The sequence below is a fragment of the Rhineura floridana genome, chromosome 6 (assembly GCF_030035675.1).
Source record: "Rhineura floridana isolate rRhiFlo1 chromosome 6, rRhiFlo1.hap2, whole genome shotgun sequence".
Lineage (NCBI taxonomy): Eukaryota > Metazoa > Chordata > Lepidosauria > Squamata > Rhineuridae > Rhineura > Rhineura floridana.
In genome coordinates, this window is record NC_084485.1 from 65,634,043 (window position 1) to 65,657,707 (window position 23,665).

General features: G+C 42.3%; 1 protein-coding gene across 2 annotated transcripts in view; it reads left to right on the forward strand.

Moving 5' to 3' along the window:
* Nucleotides 1–23,665, forward strand: part of RAB29 (RAB29, member RAS oncogene family) — a 29,241-nt gene that overhangs the window by 2,271 nt on the left and 3,305 nt on the right. For both annotated transcript variants that reach the window (XM_061632134.1, XM_061632135.1), the window contains 2 exons: nt 10,986–11,057; nt 12,612–12,793. In XM_061632134.1, coding sequence (XP_061488118.1) covers nt 10,986–11,057; nt 12,612–12,793 — 254 coding nt within the window. The remainder of the gene's footprint in view (nt 1–10,985; nt 11,058–12,611; nt 12,794–23,665) is intronic.

Here is a 23,665-nt window from a genome sequence, read left to right on the forward strand (position 1 = left end):
TAACTACTTGTGTAGTTTGCTCTGTTTAGTTATTACCAATTTTGGTATTTCTGTGTACGAATAAAACATCTAGAATGTGTGATATTCTGCTTCCATCTCAACAGCATGAAGTGCACAGAGCTACTGACACAATTTTCTGGGTCTGGTGTAGCATTCATATTCTGGCTCTTCTCCCTTTTGTGGGTGTGATTCTGAACTCCTCCCCGCCCCCCAAATAGGTTTGCTTGTGCTTCATTCTCTCCAGCCCTGACTACAAGACATGTTTCGTCAATATAGTAAATTCCTCAAAAGTGATTCAGGATTATTCCAGATTTCCTTCAGCAAGAAAACACAATCTAACAATTAATGTGGTGTCACAATAACCAGTATGGCTATCTTGAGAGAAATTGTACAATGGATATTTTTGAAGGAGTAGTCCATTTTGTCGATGTAATTCATTCCAATTTTCCTTACAGAATAAGAGTCAATGGAGATGTTGCTCAACTTAAAATAAAACTGCTGATATAAATTAATCTGCTGATATCATAATGGTGTTATATAAATCTATGATGTGGCCTCATTTGGAATACTGTGTACAGTGCTGGTTGCCTCACCTCAAAAAGGATAGTGTAGAATTGGAAAAGGTTCAGAAAAGAGCAACTAGAATGATCAAGGGGTTGGAGCAACTCCCCAGTGAGGAAAGATTGCAGCATTGGGGGCTTTTTAGTTTAGAGAAAAGGCGAGTCAGAGGTGACATGATAGTGTATAAAATTATGCATGGCATGGAGAGAGTGGACAGAGAAAACTTCCCCCCCCTCATCATACTAGAACTCATGGACATTGAATGAAACTGAATGTTGGAAGATTCAGGACAGCAAAAGAAAAAACTTTTTCACGCAGCACATAGTTAAACTATGGAATTTGCTCCTGCAGGAGGCAGTGATGGCCGCCAACTTGGATGGCTTTAAAAGAGGATTAGACAAATTCATGGAGGGTAAGGCTATCAATGGCTGTTAGCCATGATGGCTGTGCTCTGCCACCATAGTCAGAGGCAGTACTGAAAACCAGTTGCTGGGAAGCCTCAGAAGGAGAGAGTGCTGTTGCCCTCAGATCCTGCTTGTGGTCTTCCCATGGGCATCTGGTTGGCCACTGTGAGAACAGGATGCTGAACTAGATGGGCCACTGGACTGACCCAAGAGACTCTTCTTATGTTCTTAACTCCAACCCCCATCACCCCTGGACATGCTGGCTGGAGCTGATGGAAGTTGGAGTCCAATAACATCTGGAGGGCCACAGATTCCCCCATCCCTGTACTTTTCAAATGAGCTGTGCTGGTGTGCACTTCATCAGTGTGTTGCTTTGGAAAATATGGCTGCTTTTGCTTTAGTTTCAGACCTAAACTCAAGTATGTGAAAGTAAGCTCTTTTTAAAGCAGTTTGACTATTTCCAGTTAACGGGTTGGATTGATGAAAGCATTGTGATGGTATCTTTTAAATTTACCCTCCCTAAATGTCTTTTGACTCTGTTCCCAATTTGTAAAACTAGGATGATTGTAGTGGGTGAATTTCTCAGGAATACGATGTCAAAAGTCAGAACAGAGATCCAGTCTCTTTGGGTTTTAAAAATTAGAGTCTTCTGAACCCGGCCATGTTTCTGTGGTAGATTGACGGCCAGTGTGGTGTACTGGGTAGAATATCAGACTAGGAACAGAAAGACCCTTCTTCAGAGTGGTTGGAAGAATAATAGGAAAGGACCCTCTTCATCTTTGGTGAAGAGGAAATTTCAGCAGGCATAGCTTGCGTGATAAGTTATACCTGTTGAAATTCCCTCTTCATGACAACTATTAAAGGTGCAGAAGGCCTGACATTTTTCACCTGACCACCCTATCCTAGTCCAAAATCCCCATCCAGTTCATTGTGTGATTTCTGGGCAAGTCATCATATCTCAGCCTAATCTATACCACAAGGTCATTGCTTATGAAGATATAAGGAATGGAATCATGTATGCTGCATTGTGTTCCTTGGAGGAAGGATGGAATAAAAAGGTAATACATGTGTAGTTATCATGGCATATTGAATCATATGGTCTCATCAAATAACTCCATATTTTGACATTGCTGAGAGATATTCAATTATATTTAAAGATGAAAGAAATGGAAATATTCTAATCCTGTGGTTTTGGAAAGGAGCAGTTTTGAACATGCTTGCAAATAACAGGCAGAGCAATCTTATGTGTTTGCGTGTGATTCTCAATGGAGTCACCTCCACCACCACCTGGAGCTCTGCTGGTTCATAGCAGCTAGGGCTGGAGATGGGGGCGACTTGCTTGTTTATTTCTGGGCAATCTTTGTTTTGAATCCCACCCTCTTGAGCCATACGGGAAAATTAACTACATCACTAGATGGTGTAGCTGATGGACCTGATCCTGGCATCTCTTGTTGGGGAACAAAGGGGCTTTGGATCCAGCGTGCCCTCTAACATTGGCCCGGAGCACCCTGTTTTGGGGCTTACAAATAGCAATGGTAGATCTATGTTCTCAGAGTTTTCCCCAGACAAACCAGAGTGCTCTGGTAGATGCGACCCATCCTCTTCCAGCAAAGAGAGACTTTCATCGCATCCACACCCTCTGCAGCTAGCAGATGTGCTGGTTAGGATTGCCTTGCTTGTCTCTCATTTTTTCCAATAGCAGTTTTTATGCTTTCAATTAAATTGAATTATGGCTGCTGAGCTAGTTATCGCTTGAACCTTGCATGTAGTCTCTGCCCTTCTGGCTCTAAATGCCTGAAAACAAACACGTTGCAACACAATATAATTTGCAATATTAATAAGGGCTGATCGATAGGAGATGTGGGCTGTTGTGAAATATTTTCAAATGTTTATATAGATAGCTTTATCTGAAATTCTTCTGAATCAACATGATTTTTCCTGCCTTGAATGAAGAGAAATGCTTTAAATTACTGGAAACTGTAATGCTATTCAGAAAAGAAAATCATGTGGCTAGGAGTCAAGGGGGGGGGGAAGTACAAGGAACAATCAGCAATAAATGCTATACTTTATCCTGGGGTTATTTGATGTGGCACAACCACACTGCAACACTCAACATCCTTAGGGTCTGCAGCATATAGACCTTTCTGAGTATGAAACTGAGTTGTCTTTAGAAGTTCTGATGCTAATGAAATCTTCACAGTGACTGTGGCTGAACAGTTCACAATCTATAGAAGGCACCAAATCTCTGGCTAAACAGTCTTCCAGTGTGATAGAATTTCAGTATGCGGGTAAGTGGGGTTTCCCCCTTATTTTCTATTAACATTCAACTCTCCACTGGAAAATCCAGAATGAATAAGTAGGTCAGAGGTCATTAAAGTGAAATCCACATCCCACTGAGAAACTGATGTGCAAAGGGCCCACTTTTATGCCCACAAAATATTCATTCACACTCCACTTTGATCATTTGCAGTAGAGATGGGGGAGAAATTTTGCAATCTTTTTCTTCTCTCCAGTCTGCCCTTTTAAGAAGGGTTCCCAATATGCCATGTTTCAAACTCACTCACCTAGATAATAGCTATGGTCTAATTTAATATTGTTCCTGTTGTGCACCAAGAAACAAGTGTAATTCTCGGGGGTCCTAGCACCCTTGCTGGAATGCAATCTTTTTTTATTAATTGATTTTTTGAGTGGGAAACGGCCACAATGATCTCTGACTCATGATGAGTGGTGGTGGAAAATCAATCTGCTAACTTTGCAAATAGGCCTCCAATAGAACTCTGCTTATACTTGTTGCCTAATTTTTTTTAAAAAATCTCACTGAGCATGCTTTTGATGTTTTTCTTTAGTTTCTTTAATTCTGTTTAGTTGTTTTGTAAAAGTCCATTGATGTTTTTCTTTAGTTCTGCTAAAGATCATTAAAGAATGCATAAGATCATTAGTTAAAGAGCAGAACTAAACCAGAGCAAGATTATCAGGGCTAACATTCTTATTTTAAACTATCCCAATTGTTTAAGGGTGACCCTAATCAAAATGATCTGATTATCTCTGAATGCTCTTTCTATTGGGGTTAAAGCTTCAGAATATGGACCTTTAACACACTTCACTGAAGTCCAGAGCCAACTAAGAGCATGCAGTGGAGAGAGCTGGAAAGAGTTGGAACATGAGGAATTTCCACTAGATTCATCTTTTAGGTGGATGGAAGTTACAAGCCTACAGCTTATTTTACATTAACATTATGGCTGTTTGTTAGCATAGCTTTTAGAGTCTCCAATCCATCAAATATATATATTGTTATATTCCACTTTTTAACCGGAGTTCTCAAGGTGGCCCACAACATTTATGTATACAATTTTCAGTGAACTTGTAGCACACCTTGGGAATATAGTGTAGATTTGTTGAAGGAGCACTCACTTGGCACATTTTTTGGAAATGGACTGCCTTCAAGTCGATTCTGACTTATGGCAACCCTATGAATAGAGTTTTCATGGTAAGCGGTATTCAGAGGTGGTTTACCATTGCCTCCCTCTGAGGCTGAGAGGCAGTGACTGGCCCAAAGTCACCCAGTGAGCTTCATGGCTGTGTGGGGATTTGAACCCTGGTCTCCCAGGTTGTAGTCCAGCACCTTAACCACTAGACTACACTGGCTCTCTGCTGGCACATTTTTTAATGCAAACTAAATGCCATTTATAAATGATCCTCCATGGCGCAGAGTGGTAAGCGGCGGTAATGCAGTCGAAGCTCTGCTCGCGGCCGGAGTTCGATTCCAACGGAAGGAGGAAGTCGAATCTCCGGTAAAAGGGGTCGAGGTCCACTCAGCCTTCCATCCATCCGTGGTCGGTAAAATGAGTACCCGGCATATGCTGGGGGGTAAAGAAAGGCCAGGGAAGGAACTGGCAATCCCACTCCATATATACGGTCTGCCTAGTAAACGTCACAAGACGTCACCCTAAGAGTCGGAAACGACTAGCACTATAAGTGCGGGGACACCTTCACCTTTTTTAAATGCCATTTGTTACCTGTTTGAAGCACACAGTCCAAATATTTCTTGTTCAAGGATCTGCTTCCATTATGAGATATTGTATGTTTTTGGCAGCTAAGGCATGTTGCATTGTGCAAACAAAAAAATGTGTTGTGATTTCTAGTTAGTGCTTTCTTGTTTTCTAAATGCAGCTTAGGTTGTGATTGCACAAGTGTTGAGGGCACCCATTGGCCATTAGTGACAATCCCTGATGAGCAAATCAGTTGCTCCTGTTTTGCTCAGAAAAATCATGTGTATGGTTCTGATTACCATGTTTCAAAAAGGTTATTGTATTGCTGAAAAAGGTGTAGAAAAGAACAACCAAATTGATCAAGGGCAAGAGCAACTCCCTTATGAGGAAAGGTTACAACATTCGGGTTTTTTTAGTTTAGAGACAATGTGAGTAAGAGGAGACATGATAGAAGTGTATAAAAGCATGCATGGTGTGGAAAGTGGATAGAGATAAGTTTGTCTTCTGCTTTCATAACACTAGAATTTGGGGACATCCATTGAACCTGAAGGTTGGAATATTCAGGACAGACAAAAGAAAGTACTTTTTCACACAGTGCGAAGTTAAGCCATGGAATTTGCTCCCAGAAAATGTAGTGTTGGCCACCAATTTCAGTGGCTTTAAAATGAGGTTAGACAACTGCATGGAAGATATGGGTAGTGTAATGGTAGTGGAATCTGCAGGATGGCTTGGACCTGCTATTGGCAATGCCTACAAGTTATGGTGGCTATATGTTACCACCAGTGTTAGAGGCAATATGGGTCTGAATACCAGTTTCTGAGAAACTTGAGTGGGAAAGTGCTCTCCTGTCTTGCCTGTGCACTTCCATAGGCATCTGTTTGGCCTCTGTGGGAACAAAGTGCTGACTTCAATGGGCCTTTTGTCTGATCTCTCAGAGCGTTTATGTTATATTTTTTAAAAAAATTAAATTCCGTTAGCTTTTGGAGTGATAATGAGCATTTGTTATAGCACTTCAAAGGGTTCTGCATTGGCTGTGTTCATGTATGACAATAAGCCAAGAACTTTGGCTTAAAAATCATACTGTAGAAGAGCTGCATGCTGGAACATGTTACCTTATCACACCTTTTCTGGCACAGGTGGATAAACATACCAATTTAGTGTGACATCTGAACCCAGAATTGTGACAGGGTTTTTTCTCCCTAGCAAATCAAGATATATAAGTCTGAGTTTAAGTCTGACTAGCAAGCCTGGCGTATTAGGAAGAAACAAGCCACAGTCTTGGATTTGGATGCCTGACTAAACTGGCTTGTTACCCAGTTGTACTGAGGAGAGATCAGGCTGTGTGAAGCAGCACTTGACATGTGCAGAGTATGGTTTATTTAGCCAAGTTTCTTGCCTTATCTTTATGTGCAGTTGTGGCTATTATCCTGTTGTACCTACAGCGATCTTGTCAGACAAGTGTGTATTATTATCTCTGTGCTGCCCAAGTGTCTTGCTTAAGACCATCAACTGAGTTCAAGGCAAAGATGAGTTTTGGAAAAGGCAGGATTCTGATCAGAGATTCCCTGCTTAAATCTTTTAGCCATTATGATTAACCTCTGAGAGGTTGTGGTCTCCTCCATGGCCCTGCTTAGGAGGAACATGCCTCTCTCATGGGATTTTTAAAAAAATGTCTCTCCTCCCACCCCACCCCCAAAGAACAACAGTACTTGCACTAAAAGCAGATAAGATTTTATTATTTATTAAAATATTATAACCCACCCTTTAACAAACTGTTCTCAAGTCAGGGAACAAGAATGCATTTAAAACAACCATTCCTTCAATAAAACAAAAAAGCAGATAAAACTATTTAAAAAATCTTAAAGCACAGAGCAGTTGATTCCTTTATTATTACATAGCAGAGTTAGCCATTCATAAGTGCCTGAGAAGATCGCCAGGTCTTAACCTGGCATGAAACTGAGCAAAGATTGGCATCAGGTGGAGCACAGAGGGAAGAGTATTCCACAGTCGGGGTGCCATGGAGAAGGTGCTCTCTTGCATAATGTATGGTCCCCAGAGGGAGAGACACTAAGAAGGGCCTCTAGTGTAAGATCTTAATGCCCAGCCCAGGCAACACAGTATTGAGAGAGGTTCTCCATCAAGTATCTAGGTCCCAAGCCATTTAGAGCTCTATATGTCATCACTAACATCTTGAATTCAAACTAAAAACGTATTGTCCAGGAACAGCCGTAGCTGGTGAACCAGATGTTGCCGGCTAAAGGCACTCTGAGCCACTACTGCCACTTTTGCTACAAGTGACAGAGATGCATCTAGACTAGATTGTGTGCCTAAGTCACAGACCTGAGAACAACAAACCCACAGAGCCTCAGGCTGTGAGCACACTAGTTGCCAGAGCAAAGCATTTCCAGTAGCCGCACATGGAGGGGAAATGCATTGTTCTGTCAATCAGTTTCGAAATCTGTTTGAAGCTGAATTTAAAAAAAGCTGATCCCACCAGGTTTTACAGTAAAAAGGGAAAGTGTATGACTAGCATTGTGTGCCCCCATTTTCAGAAAAGAGAGGTGGAGATGCATTGGAACCAGCAGAAGAGTGAGTGTGCTTCTACCATCAATCTTGTTGGGATTCAGTTTCAGTTTATTGGCCTCATTCAACCTATTAGAATATGCAGACACCAGTTCTCGTATCAGTACATCCTAACCTAACTCAAGTGATAGAAACAGAGCTGGGTGCAGGACCCCTGGGTGTTATATGGGTCTATTGCTGTACCTTGCCCTGAGTTAGCTTAGCAAAGGCATCAGTCTATGAGCTTTAACTTTTTTTTTAAAGGAAGTATCTGGCCCTTGTAGAACTAAAGTTATGTGCAGGCTCCATTTGAGTCAAATGTGGTTGAGAAAGTAAGGGTTACATCAGCCCTGTAGTATACTAATATTGCTGCGGGGAGGGGTTTGAGACAGAGTAATGTATGAGAACCCTGCAGCTAGGCAGGTTTTTGGTTTTTTTACAGAAATACAGTGGGGAGGGTACTGTTGAGATGAATGTAGAGCAATGAGATGGGGCAAAGGTGATGAATGGCTCTTGTGCTCATGAGGGTGGGAGTGTTGCTCCGGGTATAAACTTATATAGATTATTTATTATGGTCAAGGGGCCAGCTTACAAATACAGTTACAAAACATCATAAAAGCAGCATAAAACATTATTACAGTGCAAGCATGTTCATGCTAAAACAAGAGCTAATTAAAAGTCGGTTCTCAGGTCTGTGTAAGCTGTTTAGCAGTGCTCTGCGGCATGCAATGGCGTGTAAATGTATGATTTGATCTGTGCTGATAACATTGCTGTAGTTACGAATCTCACATCTTTTTTTTGACACACACACTACCTGGTCTTGCACTAAATGTAGTTGTGCCAGCCTAAGATCGAGAAAGACCTGTAATAACACGGCTTACGACCCATGATACCTGAGTTCTTTGCATGGTTTTGGCTTGGCTTTGGGGGAGAGCAGGGCTCTTGTGCACTTAACAGCTATGTGGCAGGTAGAAATTCAACAAGTTAAACCTTTCCTAGTATGTGAATATGCAAATGTGTACATCTTTTTTGTGGGTGGCACAGGAAACTGAAGAAGTTGCTGGCTTGTCAGATGGTTGTAGCCTGAAGGCAAGTAGCTCTCCATATGGATAAAGCTGTGCCAGGAATGGGGTGGATTTTTTTAAATTTAATTTTTGTTAAAAGCTCAGAAACAGTTTTCAGTTCTCTGTATAAACAGCAATAGATAACTGAGTTTCATCATCACTTATCCAATTGCTATTGCTATTGTGTTAATTATCTTATTGTTACTATAAATATTTTAAAGATCATAATGTCCTTTCTCTCTTCACTATTATTATATCCAAATCTCATCATTAATTTGAGTATATTTATTTATTTATTTATTATTTGATTTCTATCCCACCCTTCCTCCCATCAGGAGCCCAGAGCGGCAAACAGAAACCTGCTTTAGTGGCCACCCTCCTGACATTATTGTCACTGCCACTTACCTGGTTGCCCTGTTCTGGGGCGGGACAAGGTGTCAGTGAGGTGGGGGACTGTGTGGATGCATCATCCGTGGCATCATCCGTGTGCCTGTGCAACCCTGTTCAGCTAAGCAGCAGAAATATGTTTTAGGAGGGCCGCTCTGTGGCCTTGTGGTGGCTGCTCCTGTCCAGCTCTGTGTGTGTGTGAATGTGTGTGTGTGTGTGTGAATGTGTGTGTGTGTGTGTGAATGTGTGTGTGTGTGTGTGTGTGTGTGAGTGTGTGTGTGAGTGAGTGAGTGAGTGAGTGAGTGAGTGAGTGAGAGAGAGAGAGAGAGAGAGAGAGAGAGAGAGAGAGAGAGAGAGAGAGAGCTCATGTATATATATCTGATTTCTTTTTTACTGTATTGTATTTTATTCCTTGCTGTGAACCGCCCAGAGAGCCATAGGCTAGGGGCGGTATAGAAATGGAATGAAATAAATAAATAATAAATAATAAATAAATAAAAACACTTTAAAACATCATAAAAAAACTTAAAATACATTAAAATAAAACAACGTTAAAAACATTTTTTTTTAAGTTTTAAAAACATTTTTTTTAAAAAAAGGGTTAAAACGTATTATTAAAGAAAACATATTAAAAGCAATTCTAACACAGACGCAGACTGGGATATATTCTGACTCCTTTACTGCTGCTTCTATTCCTCTCCTCTTCACATTGTTCTTTCTTACATTTACAAAATTACCTACACTTGGAGAGAGAAAAAGGAGAGAGAAACGTGGGGGGGAATAAAAACTCCTGTTTAACTGGAAATTCAAATCTGCAAAACAGAAACAAATAGAAATATTGAAAATAATATTAAACCAGTTAAAATGTGTTTCTGTAAATGATTGATACTTCTGTAAATAAGTTGTAACGGAAAATGTTTCCTTCAATTTTCTCTTTCCAGAAGTTTATAAAAGGAGCCCATCTCTCAATAAACCAGTTCCTTTCTACATTGTTTCATGTTTTTTAAAATATGTTACTTTAGTTAGCACAGCAACTTCCCAAGCTTTTTCAACTATTCTAATACAGTAGGAGCATTTTTTACTTGCCGTAATCTTAGCAATGCTGCTTTTTGCTGCAATTAATAGGCTCATCACGCATTGTAGGTCTGTAGTCTCAATTTCTGTTTTTAACATGCCCAATACAATAGTTTTAGGAATATCGGTTAGATTATAATCTGCCATCTTCAGTATAATATTAAGAACCAACTTCCAAAACTTGGCGATTATCTTACATCTCAAAAAAATGTGGAGATAATCAACATTTAGTTTCCCATGCCTTTAGCAGGAGATATCGCTATTCTATATTCTGCTCAGTTTATATGGTGACAAATACCACTGATATAACCTTGAAAAATATTTCTTTTTGGTTCACACTCATTAGCAGTTTCAGTGCTTGTCAAAAAGTCAGTCCCATTTAGATTCTTGTATAGAAAAATTGGGGTGAAATTTTAAAGCAATACCACATGGTTAGTAGTTATCTGTTTCTACCCCTTTTCTGTTACAGTAGAGCTCCGCTTTAAGGCGCTTCACTTTAAGGTGGTCGCAATTAGACGCAATTAGACTAAAGCTCCACTCATACGGCACTTGTTCTGCTTTTACGGCGGTTTTTGGGCATTGTGCGCCATTCTATTCAATGAGTTCCGCTTTACAGCGGTTTTCGCTTTACAGCAGGGGTCCGGAACGTAACCCGCCCTATGAGTGGGGCCCTACTGTATTTACTGGAGCATAAACATAATCTGTTAGGTCAGCACTACTAAAGAAATGCTGTAGTTTGGGCATAATCCCCCCCCAAAGAAAAATGTAAATAATGTCAAGACAGCATTGAAGGAGTAACTGTACGTTGCACAGCAGCCTAATTCAAGTCTGTGATGTCATCAGTTATTAAGCTTGAAGACTAAGAACTCGGGAGGAGCATACTGCACAATGTTTTTGATCAATACTTAACTCCTTGCATTTTCTTTCTTTCCATGGTTGTCCAGTGGATTTTGCTCTGAAGGTGGTGCAGTGGTCAGAGTCTGAGACAGTGAGATTACAGCTGTGGGACATTGCAGGTGAGCGTTGAAAAGTGACCTGTTCATTTGTTTGTTGTGGGTTGGGACTTTTTCAGATTTGTTTCTTTTATATCAGCCAAATATAATTTTTAAAAAGCTGTTCCAAAAAGGCAGCGCTCCCTCTCTCTCTCTCTCTGTCATACAATTTCCATCAACTTATTGTCGTGTGGTATCTCTTTTGTAATGCAGTTGGGGCAATTTCCTGTGAAAGTCTGGAAATGGCATTTCTTGGGGACTACCTGGAAAAATGGTGCTGATTGATGGATATTGCAATTAATGCTTGTTAAGGGGCATGTATGTTTGTATTTAAACCTTTGCCATTCCACCACCAAAGAGACAATATGGTTCTACTTAAACAAGTGGCTTGCTTCTTCAGCAATTGGAATAGCTGCCATAAAATCAGCAAGCAAAACATAGCGACATATGAGCTCAGTTCCCTGGCTGATTTCTCAATGAAGACAACTGATACCAAAATCTCTTCAGGCAGGTTCCCCCCCCCCCTCCACACACAAAAATGAGTGAGTTTGGCTTCCCTAGTGAAGCACAGGCAGCTGCTATGGGAGAGAAGCATGAGCAACACTCTGAAACAGAAAAGACAAAGCACTAGCCCTTCTGTGTAGTACAGAAAGGTGTGAGTACCAACCTGTGGATTACCGTTGATGTACAGAAGCAAGGGGGCAGCACTGTAGTTCTTGCAGGCTTCATTTGCTCCTCTTTACCTTCTCTTCCATTGATGCCTTATGCTGAAAGTTTGGGGATGCAACTCAACTTGTATTGAGATGCTAGTGGGTTTGCATGGGGAAGGGTAGATAGAGAGGGGAACCTCCATGCTTCCTAGACTGCCTTTCTGACCTAACCTGTGCTGACCTTCCTCCAGGAGCTAGACTGATACTCTTAGGAGTTGCTGCTCTCATTTCCTACTCCTTCTTTGTTCCACTTTGGAAAAGGAGATATCTTCCTTTTGTCTTTCTCTCTCTCTTCCTCCTGCAGAGATGGCTCTTTACATCTCTAACTTTAGTTAGCTAGAACTAGGATCTTTACCATCCAGTATGTATATAAACTTTCTTGTTTTCTAAAACCCAGAGTCTCATTGTGATTATATCTAGGGTAAAGTGTGCTCCTTCAGCAGGGATCCTATTATAGTTCAGCTTCTGCCAGCATTTAACTCCAGTGCTAACATCTTAAATCTTTAGGCCAGCTAACCTGTGGCCCTCTAGATGTTGTTGAGCTCCAACTCCCATCAGTCCCAGCCAGCATGGCCTATGATTGGGGATGATGGAAGTTGTAGTCCAGCAACACCTGTAGGATCACAGGTTGGTCAGCCCTGCTTTAGGCTTAAATAGTGTATTGTGGGTTGTCCTGTTTCCTCTTTTTTTTAATGTTCTTGCCAGTAGGCAATAAGTAGATGTGACTCCACTGGTGAAACAGGACTCCATTTGTTTTGTCTTGCCCTGTATGAGGTAAATACAGAAAGGGAGGCTCACTAGGACTGAATCTCAGAATCCGTGTCTTAAGATAATGATAAAGCTCTCATCTCTCCCCCAAACCCTCCAGGTCAAGAACGCTTTACGTCTATGACTCGAATGTATTACAAAGGTGCATCAGCCTGTGTTATCATGTTTGATGTCACCAGTGTAGGCACATTCACCAGCTGCCAGATGTGGAAGCAGGATTTGGACAGCAAACTGAAGCTACCGGATGGAAGTCCAGTCCCTTGTCTGCTGCTGGCTAATAAAGTAAGATGGAGTGTTTCCAGTTTTCATACTAGATAAGCTAAGGCAATACTTTGAAGGAGGCAGCACTTCTGCTCCAGCAGCAAATGGAAGGGATTTTGTCTTCCTGTGTATCACTTTGTACTGCTCAGAAACAGCAGCAGACAAAGGCAGGATGATGGCCCTAGTTTATGAACTGGACCTGTACAGGTCAGGCAAGGGATTCCATTAACATAGGTTCTGGCGTATATAAGCAGCTGGTGAATTTGGAAACTTGATTGATGTTGGTGAGAAGCTGTGGCAAGAGTCAGGTGCACTGGGGGTTGCAGAGTGGTGTGAATGATTGGCTTGTTGGTTGGGATAGGAATTGGGAGGTAGGAAGCAAGTGAAGAAAGCTCTATTGCAGTGGTTCCCAACCTGGGGGCCGGGATCCCCAGGGGGGCCGCAAAGTAATCCAGAGGGGGCCGTGAACAGTAAAGAAATTAATTATTTATTAATTTTTTAAAAAAGTCTTCGCTCCCTCGACACTGTCTGCTTTCCACTGCTGCTGCAGATGACACCTCCCCCTTGCTCCAAACGAGAGGGGAGGCCTTTTGCTGAAGCTTCAGAGCGTCTTTCAGGTGCACTAAGGGCAGGCATCTGCCTATAAAATACATGCCAGATGCCAAAGGGGGCTGAGGGTGGAGCTACCAGGAAGAAGAGGGGATTACGATCACTGATTCCCGTCTCCTTGCACTGCCGCTACTGGCAACTCCCTTACTTAGAATGAGAGGAGAGGGCTTTTTGTGAAGCAAAAAGAAGCAAGCCTGCAAAGAAAGGCTGCTTTCCCCCTTCCTTTCTGGCAGTCAGCCTGCCTCCCTGGGGGGAGGGGGACACAATTTTTTTTCAGCTTATAAAGGGGGTCCCGTGCTTATAAAGGTTGGTAACCACTGCTCTATTGTAAAGCCTGTGAAAGTGAAAGGAGAGGCAGGCATGAAATAATGGAAGCATGCCTTGTGACTGCCTACCCTGTGGCCCACTGGAGTTTGGAAGAATATTGTTATGGGTTTGGGGTTGAGATAGATGATTTCTTTGAGTCCCCTTCCAGCCTCTGATTTGGAACCCTGCACCTGTAGGTGGACTGTGCAGCAGAGAAACCTGCTCCATTGGTCAGATTAATCTCTTTTGTTAATCTAATAGAGTGGCCAGGTGAGTTAATGGGTCTATCAAGTGCCCATTAAATAGCAAATGAACTAGGGAGATCCTGTTGTTACTAAAACTCTTCAGGAGAGCCCCCTCCTGGGGCCTAAGAGAGGCTTGTGGTTTTAGTTGAGTCGGAAGAAAGGCTGGGAACTGGTGGCAAGCACAGAGTCTGGCTGTCTGCACCAGGTGTTTAGGGTGCTTCCTGTAAGCCTGATGGAAAAGAAAGATCTATTGGACTGCTGATGCTTTGAACCCCTCCATCTTACGCTCAGGATGGAATGTGTGTGTGTAAATAAACCATATTTCATAGACACCACAATCTCCGCTGACCTTCTTTCCAAGGAAACCAACCCCCTGGGTAAATGCAGGGACCCCTGAAGATCTCTCACCACTTGGAGAATGGGTAGCGCACAACAATATTTTCTCTGTATGTCCTGGTCTTCCTTGTCCTGGAGCATTAGGAATTACATGGCCATAGTTAGGATGTTGAAGGTATGGAGTTATATCCTCCAATTTTTACTTTCCCTTAACACTATGAAAATATTTGGTGGATGGGTTCTCATTGTGCTCAATATCTAACTACCATATTTGGGTAATCAGATTTTGGGCATGGTGAGAACCCATGACCTGTCCATGTGATGACTTGGGGGGGGTGCCTTCTCTTGAATTAAAGGGCGTCACTTGCGCAGGCCATCTTATCTGCTGTGCAGGTGCCTTTCGTACACTGTACCTGCTCCTTGACTGGATCATTATAATCCGAGCTGAATAATCTGTGAGGAATGGTGGGTAGACTGTCCTGCTTCTAGTGAAAGCCAGTGTGGCATGGTGATAGAAGTTCGCTCAGGCCAACTGCATGCTTTCACACTTGTTGGGTTGTTAGAATAAAATGGGATGACCCCTGTGTATGCCATATGATAACTGTACATTATCTTTTTGACTCTCCAAATCTGAATTTATAATTATCAATCCCACTATTGGGTCTGCATGTGCTCTGTCCCTACTAAATGGGAGTACACTTGGTGCACCCTGGTAGTTATTGCTATTGTCAGTAATATGCCACTTCTGTCATGATTCTTCATGAGAGTTAGTGAATAAACATAGCGTAGCTGTGTATTAGTCTATAGATAGTAAACATTCACAAAAACATACCCCTTGCAGTAAATAGCCAATATGATACTTTTTTATATATATATACATGCTGTGGCAGATGAATCCACAGCTTGGAGCTCATGGAGTTTAATTTGCATAGTGCAAAAGTGAAACCCCCTCTAGCCTGCTTTTTGCAGCCCAGGGGCCTACCTGATTTTCAGAAGCTTCTCCTTTGGGCTTTCAATGGCCTTTGAAGAAAATACCAGGAGCCAAAGATCAACTCATGCCACATGTAGCTAAAAAACCTCACCAATATGCTACCCCCCCCAAAAAAAGAAGAATTAGGATTGATACCTGGCCACTAGAAGCAAATATTTGAATACCTCTTAGGTATTCTGAGGTTCTCTAATTTACTGTAACAAACATAGGTGGTAATTGACACACTTTATTTCTTAATATTTATTGCACTTTCCAGTGTTGTTCTCCTTTTCTAGGTGGATAAAGCTGAGGCTAAGGAGAGTGGCTTGTGTAATAAATGCTGAAATCTGAATGGGGGAATCTCCAGGTCAGAGGTTTCACCAATATGCAACACTTCCAATTTGAAAATTATGAAAATATGCTTTACTCCTGTAGGGGTTAGATCAGGATAAAACCCAGGGGCCAGACCATGAGTGTTAGATGTCAGAACTAAGTGCAGATGCCTCTGCATTTTTCAGAGACTAGCCAGGCATAGTAACAGTCTGAAATGTTCTGCAAATCTTTTGGTCCTTAGTATTAATTTTCTTTTCTTTTTTTAACTCTTTTGCCATGTTAATTTAATTATTTGTATTACATTGCCTTATGCAAGCATAATTCCACTTTTCAGAATCCAGCTAAACAATGCTTAACTATTTACTTCATCCAAAGGTCTAAAATATATTATCCAATTTTTAGAAAGATAGCATAGGGGAGAGAGCAAGTCATAGCATTTTCTTTTTAGGACGAGTGAGTCAAAGGCACATAATAGCAGCATTTAACATGATGGTACCTATGTGTATGTATCTATACAGTGTTTCTGCACATTTGTATCATTTGCAGTAGATCTCTCTAGATGCACTGATTTCAGTTTTCTTGCGTACAGCCTGCTCTGTCCTTGACAAATGAGATCATTTTCCTTCCCAATACTCACTGTCCTACTTTCAGCTGAGCCAAACAGTTTAGTTGTGTGTGTTTCACTTTTGTTATGTAAAAATACATCCTTGTTTTTTGGTGTGCATTCAAGTTTCTCCTCAATGTATAGGGTTGGATCCAGACTTGCCCTTCTGAGAACAGGAGGGCTCCTTCCATTCATAGAAGAGACTGAGATCCAGCAGAGGCTCCCACCAGGGGAAGCTATTTTTGCAGGTTCTCCCTGCAGCCTTCCTAAACCACCACCCACACTGTCAGAGGGTTTACTCAACCAACCAGAACAGATTTTCAGAAGGTACAGAGGGCTGCAGCAGGAAGGAAGAACTGGCAAAATTCATTTCCCCCTTCTTTCAGAAGGAGTGTCCTATGAGTGAGTGGGTATCCTCAGTGAGATAGGTCCTCATTGGGAGAGGTTACCTGCCAGCTGTCAGCAAGGCAAGGCCTGGCTCTGCCATGGGCTAAACAGCTCCCTGTGCGAGCTGCTGCCTGGCAACTGCCAATGGTCAGCAAAGGAAGACTCTTCTCTCATAGACTGAGTGAGGAATGGCTGTTCATTCCCACTCCCTTGCTTCAGTGGGCTTGCTGCCCAGCAACAGCTAGGAAGACCAAGAATTAGAGTAAAAATGCTTTCTGAATATACCTGACACCATGTGGACACACAGTTAGTTCTGATTATATGTGCAGATCTTTTTAAATGTGATTATATTGTTGCAGATTTTTTATAAGCCACTTTGGGAGCTTCTTTGGAGCTATAGAGCAGGATATAAGTATTTCCCTCACAGAGCTATAATTCCTAGAGTTCCCTGGAAAGAAGGATTGATTGTTAAACCAGTCTGGGAATTGTAGCTCTGTGAAGGGAATAGGGGTCTCTTAACAACTCTCTAGGATGCACAACTTAACATGGTGAGAGGGGTTGAGAGTGTTGAAGAAGCTGAGAGCAATGCCGTCAGGAGTCTAGACCAAGAGGCTAAACTCCTAGCAGGGTTACCCGGCGGAATGGTCAAAAGCTGAGACACCAGACTAAGATGCATCCAAACTCAGAGGAAAGCAATGGTAAACCACCTCTGAATATCTCTTACCACGAAAACCCTATGAACAGAGTATCCAAAATCCAACACGAGTTAGTGCTGGAAGATGAGACCCCCAGGTCAGAAGGCACTCAGCGAGCTACTGGGGAAGAACAAAGGACAAGTACGAGTAGCGCTGTGACTAATGACGCAGCTGGGTCAAAGCCAAAAGGAAGCCCAGAAGCTGATGTTCACAGCTGTGAAAAGAGAGTCCGGAGTTGTACGACGCACACAATGGGACATGGAATGTGAGGAGCATGAACCAGGGAAAGTTAGAAATTGTCAAGCAAGAAATGGAACGTATCAACATGACAATACTTGGCATGAGCGAATTAAAATGGATGGGAATGGGACATTTCCAATCAGGCAACTACAAAATATTTTATGCAGGAAATGAGAAATGAAGAAGAAACAGGGTTGCTTTAATAGTGAGAAGTGATGTAGAAAAAGCAATTAGGAGCTACAACACAAGGTCTGAGCGAGTGATATCAATGAGATTAAACGGGAAACCTATTAACATAACCATCATCCAAGTCTATGCTCCAATGGCAAACACAGAAGAAGAGGAATTGGAGAGATTTTACGCAGACGTACAGGAAGAAATTGATCACACACCAAAACAAGATGTGCTGATAATCAGGGGGACTGGAATGCAAAAGTAGGGAACAGAGAACTACTAGGAATTGTGGAGAAATGGGGCTTAGGAGACAGAAATGAAGCCGGAGAAAGACTTATTGAATTCTGTGAAGCCAATAATTTGTTTCTTGCGAACACATTTTTTGAGCGACCGAAGAGATGGCTGTGCATGTGGACATCACAAAATGGTCAATATAGGAATCAAATTGATTATATAATTGGTAGCAGAAGATGGAGAAGTTCCATACTTTCTGTGAAAACAAGACCAGGAGCAGATCATGAACTGGTTGTATCGAAAATCAGTAAAACTAAAAAAGAACAACAAAGCAATCATAATGCCAAAATACAATTTAAATAACATCCCAGAAGAATATCAAGATCAAATAAGGAACAGGTTTGAGGCTTTAAACTTAGTTGACAGAGAACCAGAAGAACTATGGAGTGAAGTCAGAGACATTATCAGGGAAGAATGCAAAAAGACAATACCTCTAGTTAAAAAGAAAGACTTCAATGGATGACTGAAGAAACTCTTAAAATGGTTAAAGAGAGAAGGAAAGCAAAAGCAAAAGGAGATAGAAACAGAGTCAGAACCCTAAATGCAACAATACAGCGACTAGTACGTAGGGACAAAGAGAACTGTTACAATAGTTATTGTATAGAAATAGAAAAGGACAACAAAAAGGGAAGAACAAGAGCCCTATTCCAAAAGATTAGAGAGATGAAAGGGAAATTTAAACCAAGTGTAGGGACGTTGAATAATCAACAGGGGAACATACTGACTGATCGAGATGAAATAAAAGGAAGATGGAAGCAATACACTGAAGAACTCTATAAAAGAGATGCCAGGATGACAGATTCATTCATGGAGATAACCTTATGATGAAGAACCAGAAATTTTAGAATGTGAGGTGAAAGCTGCTCTTAAAATACTTGGAAGAAACAAATTGCCAGGAATAGATGGCATACCAATAGATTTGCTACAAGTTACTGAGACTGAATCTGTCCAAATTTTGTCAAAAATCTGTCAGGAAATATGGAAAACTAAACAATGGCCCACAGACTGGAAGCATTCAATATACATCCCAATTCCAAAGAAAGGAGATCCCAGGGAATGCAGTAATTATCGAACTATTGCCTTAATATCTCATGCAAGTAAATGCTCAAGATTCTACAACAAAGGCTCTTACCATATATGGAACGAGAAATGCCAGCTGGATTTAGAAAGGGAAGAGGAACCAGAGATCATATTGCAAACATCCATTGGATAATGGAATGGACCAAGGAATTTCAGAAGGAAATCATCCTGTGCTTTATAGATTACAGCAAAGCCTTTGACTGTGTAGATCATGAAAAACTATGGAATGCTTTAAAAGAAATGGGGGTGCCACAGCATCTGATTGTCCTGATGCGCAACCTATACTCTGGAGGCTACTATAAGGCCAGAATATGGAGAAACAGATTGGTTCCTCATCAGAAAGGGTGTGAGACGGGTGTATTTTTCACCCTATTTATTTAATCTTTACACAGAACATATCATACGGAAAGCAGGATTGGACCAAGAAGAAGGAGGTGTGAAAATTGGAGGGAGAAACGTCAATAATTTAAGATATGCAGACAATACCATACTACTGGCAGAAACCAGTAATGAATTAAAACGAATGCTGATGAAAGTTAAAGAGGAAAGCACAAAAGCAGGACTGCAGCTGAACGTCAAAAAGACTAAAGTAATGACAACAGAAGATTTATGCTACTTTACAGTTGACAATGAAGACATTGAACTCTTCAAGGATTATCAATACCTTTGCACAGTCATTAACCAAAATGGAGACAATAGTCAAGAAATCAGTAGAAGGCTAGGACTGGGGAGGGCAGCTGTGAGAGAACTAGAAAAGGTCCTCAAATGCAAAGATGTATCACTGATTATTAAAGTGAGGATCATTCAGACCATGGTATTCCTGATCTCTATGTATGGATGTGAAAGTTGGACAGGGAAAAAAGCGGATAAGAGAAAAATCAATTGATTTGAAATGTGGTGTTGGAGGAGAGCTTTGTGGATACCATGGACTGCGAAAAAACAAATAACTGGATGTTAGAACAAATTAAACCAGAACTATCACTAGAAGCTAGGTGGATACAGTGAGTGAGCTAGAGTTGGCCAGTTGCAAACCGGTCAATTGGGAGCGATTTCGGCCTCTTCCATCTGAGAATGTGGACAAGGTGTTCTCATCTGTAAGGCCTACCACTTGTCTACTTGATCCGTGCCCGTCATGGCTCCTTATGAGCTGCAAAGAGAGATTGGGTGAGGGGATCAAGGCAATGGTTAATACATCCTTGCAAGAGGGTGTTATGCCACTAGCCCTCAAGGAGGCTATTATAAAACCCATCTTAAAGAAGTCCTCCTTGGATCCCCAAATTTTAAACAACTTTCGCCCAATTTTGAATTTACCATTCTTGGGCAAGGTCATTGAGCGAGTGGTGGCAAATCAGTTGAAGACACACTTGGATGAAACGGATTATCTAGATCCATACCAATCAGGTTTCAGGACTGGACATGGAACTGAAACAGCCTTGGTCGCTCTGGTAGATGATATGAGGAGGGCATTGGATAGGGGAGAATTCACCTTCCTTGTCCTCCTGGATCTCTCAGCGGCTTTTGATACCGTCGACCACGGTATCCTTTTAGATCGCCTGGAGAGTTTGGGATTGGGAGGCACGGTTTTACGGTGGTTCCATTCCTTTCTCTCCGATAGGCGTCAACAGGTAGCATTGGGTGATGAGGTTTCAGACCCTTGGCCTCTCAATTGTGGTGTGCCACAGGGTTCTGTCCTCTCTCCCATGCTATTTAACATCTATGTAAAGCCGCTGGGAGCGATCATCAGGAGATTTGGGCTGCAGTGCCACCAATATGCGGATGACACTCAGCTCTATCTCTCATTTAAATCTTCACCGGAGAGGGCTGTGGAGACCGTATCCAAGTGCCTGGAATCCGTGAGTGGATGGATGGGTAGGAACAGGCTGAAACTGAACCCTGATAAGACCGAGGTACTACTTGTGGGAAACAAGGGAGGGTTGGGAGATGTTGACCTGGTGTTTGGCAGGGTGAGGTTGCCCCTACAGGACCAGGTCCGCAGCCTCGGGGTCATTCTTGATTCCAAGCTGTCCATGGAGGCTCAGATTTCGGCTGTGAGCCGGGCAGCTTGTTATCAATTACATCTTATACGTAGGCTGCAACCCTACCTCCCTGTTCAACAGCTCCAACTCGTGGTACATGCCCTGGTCTCCTCTCGATTGGACTACTGTAATGCGCTCTACGTGGGGTTACCCTTGAAAACGACCCGGAAATTGCAACTTATACAGAATGCAGCGGCGCGCTTACTTACCAACAGCCGCCGCCGTGATCACATTATGCCGGTGTTATTTGATCTACACTGGCTGCCGGTTGTTTTCCGGGTCCGATTCAAGGTGTTGGTATTAACCTTTAAAACCCTGTACGGTTTCGGCCCAGTTTACCTGAAAGAGCGCCTCCACCGCCACCAATTATGCCGCCCGACCAGATCAGCCACACAAGGCCTTCTCTCAATCCCACCAACCAAAACAGCTAGGTTGGTGGGTACTAGGGAGAGGGCTTTTTCTGTGGTGGCCCCCACTCTCTGGAACTCCCTCCCGTTTGATCTTCGACACGCCCCTTCCCTGGATGTATTCCGCAAGGCCCTGAAGACGTGGCTATTTCAACAGGCCTTTGAGATCCTTGGGATGTGTTAATCTCCATGATTTTGTCATCTATTATATGCTGCAAATGTAAATATTTTATAAATGTATTGATGACTGTCCAGTATTTTATTTATTGAGACTAATGTGACTGCATTTGATATTATTGTATTGTATCTCATTTTAATGTACGTCGCCTAGAGTGGCTATCTGCCAGATAGGCGACACACAAATTAAATATTATTATTATTATTATTATTATTATTATTATTATTATAAAACGATGAAACTGAGGTTATCATACTTTGGACACATCATGAGAATACATGATTCACTAGAAAAGACCATAATGCTGGGAAAACCAGTAGGGAGTAGAAAAAGAGGAAGGCCAAACAAGAGATGGATTGGTTCTATAAAGGAAGCCACAGACCTGAACCTGAACTTACAAGATCTGAACAGGGTGGTTCACGACAGATACTGTTGGAGATTGCTGATTCATAGGGTCGTCAAAAGTCATAACTGACTTGAAGGCACATAACAACTCTCAGCACCCTTAACAGACTACAGTTCCCAGGATTCTTTGGAGAAAGGCATGACTGTTTAAACTAGTATGATACTGCTTTAAATGTACAGTGTGGATAGGGCCTTAAAAGTAGGTGAATATATTGGCTCATCTAGCCCATTAAATCGTTTCCCTGCTAGTAAAGTGGGCGTCCCATGTGTTGATGCACTGGACACCACAACATAGGAAAGAACATAGGGAGGGGTGTTGTAGAGATGAGAGGGTCTCCTGAGGTATATATGAAAATCCTGTTTTGATTTTTAAAGGCCATAAGCCGTCTGAAATTCCCCTAAAGTAGTGGGAACTGAGAGCTTTGTATGCGTGCTGCTCTTGTTCTACCAGTGGACATTGGCAGTAGTCAGAAGTGAGGCTGGGACCTACAAAAAAAGGGGGTGTTGGAACACAGCTTAGAGAATGTGCACCCTCACTGACATTCTCTGTCCCAGTGTCTTTAAAGCAAGGGTGGGGAACCTTTCGAGGGCTGCATTTCCTTGGAGGCAATCTGTTGGGGGCCAGAGCCAAAAGTGTTGGGCGGCATCCCTTCCATTCTCTCTCTCTGCTAAACCCTTATCTCTCTCCTATTCCCGTCTTCCCCACTCAGCAGGATGCCAGAGGAAGGACAGATGGTTCTTACCAGAGATCTGAACTGATTGCTTGCAGAGGGCTTCCCACTTTCCTCTATTCATCACTCTGCCCATTTCAGCGTCTCTCCCCGTTCCACCTCCTTGCCAGAGGCAGGAACTGATCACTCATAGATCACTCCCCACCCCCCACTGCTATTGCTCCATCCATATTGGCTCCCCCCATCTTTTTCCTTTGACCTTGTTTTTCTCTCTTTAGGCTTCCCCACCTACATGAAGTTATGCTGAGGGTTGCATCCCTCCCCGTTTTAAAAGTTTTTAACCTATTGAAAAGAGTTCAGCAGTGCACAAAGACTTCTTGAAGTTTCTATCATGATAAAGAATGATCAAGTGATGGGGGGAGGGGTTTAGCCAGAGACATTTTAGCAGGAATTTAGACTGCCCTGTCTCCATAGAGCCATAAAAGATAAATACAACTAGAGCACGTGTGGAGCTATTGTATTATGGCAGTGAGCATCACTGAGCAAGGCAAAAGCTGATGGCAATATGGTCCTAATAGGGCCCCAGCTGTTGCTGAGTGCTTGTCTCCCCAACATCTGCATGACATAGTTATGCTGCACAAGTGGGTTATTTAAGGTGGCCGCTCAGGGAGAAAGACATGGTCTCAAATCCTTGGAACGATGCAGTGCTTTCCTAAAGTGGTCATGCAGTTAATAGCTGTGTTCCTCCTCCACTGGGGATCACACATAAGGGAAGCACTTGTGCACTCAGGCTTCCCGTAGGCATCTGTTTGACCATTGTGAGAACAGGAATGCTGAACCAGGTAGGCTTTTGGCCTGATCCAGCAAGGCTTTTCTTATGTTCTTAATTGGCACCAAAAGCTCATATAAGCAAACTTCCTGCC